Source organism: Lipotes vexillifer, unplaced genomic scaffold, assembly GCF_000442215.2.
Source record: "Lipotes vexillifer unplaced genomic scaffold, Lipotes_vexillifer_v1.1 scaffold914, whole genome shotgun sequence".
Classification (NCBI taxonomy): Eukaryota; Metazoa; Chordata; class Mammalia; order Artiodactyla; family Lipotidae; genus Lipotes; species Lipotes vexillifer.
Window position 1 is genome coordinate 2,314,073 of NW_006780388.1, and position 1,845 is coordinate 2,315,917.

Sequence of the window (1,845 nt, forward strand, 5' to 3'; positions counted from 1 at the left end):
ACACACACACACACACACACACACACACACACACACACACACGTGGATCCCAGTGGGATTGATGACACAGGGGCCCTGTGACAGGAGGCTCAGCTGAAACAACAGACAGACCCTGTCACGCGGAGACGGCTGTCGCTCTGCCTCGGACCCCTCACCTCATTGTGTCATTGAGTCCCTTCTGCACAGAGAAGACCCTCTGCTTACTGACAGCGTGGGAGGCCTGGAACAGCTGGCAGACTATCTCGTTGGAGGCTTTCGCTTCCAGTCCGAGCTGGTTTCCGTGTGCACAGGCTTTGGCTAGAGACAGCTGAGGACGAAAAGACTTGAGGGATGAGCAAGGGGTTTTGAGGTTCCTGCTTCTGAACGCGAGGAGGATTCTGCCTGTACATACACTGGCCCACTTAAACCTTCTAAGCCTTCTGAAACCAGGAGGGCGAAGATTTTAATCTTTTGGAAATAAATAATATATCACGATAGAACATTTTAAAAGGTACAAAAGGTGCATAATGGGATATCAGTCGACTTCCTGCCCGGCACAGCTCCACGGCCAATTCGTCTTCTGCCAGCATTTTCTTTTAAATTAAGTTTGTTTCTGCTCACCACTCCCTAGTGAAAGCTGATGCTCTGGGGGAGGCCACGTAGCACAGTGGCTGAGAGCTGGCTGGGGGCTCGAATGACCCGGCTTTAAGACCTGGGTCTTTGTGTGACCACAGGTGAATTGGGGGCTTCACTGCACCTCAGTTTCCCTTTTCGCCAAATGGCACAATAGCAGCTGCTTCGGCAGATGCCGTGAGGATTGAATGAGATGCATGAGCACCTTGCTCAGGACCCACCGGGGCCGTCCAAGCCCTCAGTGGTTACTGTTGACCATCTCTACGTATTTCCTTCCAGAGTTTTCTATGCACTTGTAGCAGTGTGCATGTGCATTTGTGATCACGGAACACACGTTACCTTTTCTTTGCCTGCCTAACGATAACGTGGTTCTTTGCGATAGGAGACTTCTGTAAGCGTGTTTTCCTTGTTCTTCCTTTGAGGGGGTTTCGGTTGGTTTTGTCACATTGAGGGTCACCTTTGTGCAGTCTTGTGCACCTTCTGCTCATGCAGTCGACCCACAGGCGCTACCTGTGCCCAGGCGCTTTCTGAAATTCCTGTGCGCATTTTCACACACACTCATAGGGACACTATTTTTTTTTTTTTTTTTTTTTTGCGGTACGCGGGCCTCTCACTGTTGTGGCCTCTCCCGTTGTGGAGCACAGGCTCCAGACGCGCATGCGCAGCATGTGGGGTCTTCCCGGACCAGGACACGAACCCGCATCCCCTGCATCAGCAGGTGGACTCTCAACCACTGCGCCACCAGGGAAGCCCTTTCCTGTACTTTTTTTTTTTTTTAAGGAACACTATTTTATCACGTTTGCCGGCAAAAACTGCTATCGTTAAAAATGTATATTTTCAGGGCTTCCCTGGTGGTGCAGTGGTTAAGAATCCACCTGCCAATGCAGGGGAAACGGGTTCGATCCCTGGCCTGGGAAGATCCCACATGCCGTGGAGCAACTAAGCCTGTGTGCCACAACTACTGAGCCTGCACTCTAGAGCGTGTGTTCTGCAACAAGAGAAGCCATGACAATGAGAAGCCCATGCACTGCAACAAAGAGTAGCCCCCGCTTGCCTCAACTAGAGAAAGCCTGTGCCCAGCAACAAAGACCCAACACAGCCAAAAAAAAAACAATAAAAAAAAGCCGAAGTGTATTTTCAGAAGTTCCTAGCTATCCACTCAAAAATACAAAGACTGGGCTTCCCTGGTGGCGCAGTGCTTGAGAGTCCGCCTGCCGATGCAGGAGACGCGGG

General features: G+C 51.0%; 1 protein-coding gene across 1 annotated transcript in view; it reads right to left on the minus strand.

Annotated features, from left to right (window-relative positions):
• CCNF (cyclin F) overlaps positions 1-1,845 on the minus strand; it is a 19,756-nt gene that overhangs the window by 9,432 nt on the left and 8,479 nt on the right. Inside the window, exon 9 of the mRNA XM_007453530.1 lies at positions 156-307. Within this exon, the coding sequence (XP_007453592.1) occupies positions 156-307 (152 nt within the window). The remainder of the gene's footprint in view (positions 1-155; positions 308-1,845) is intronic.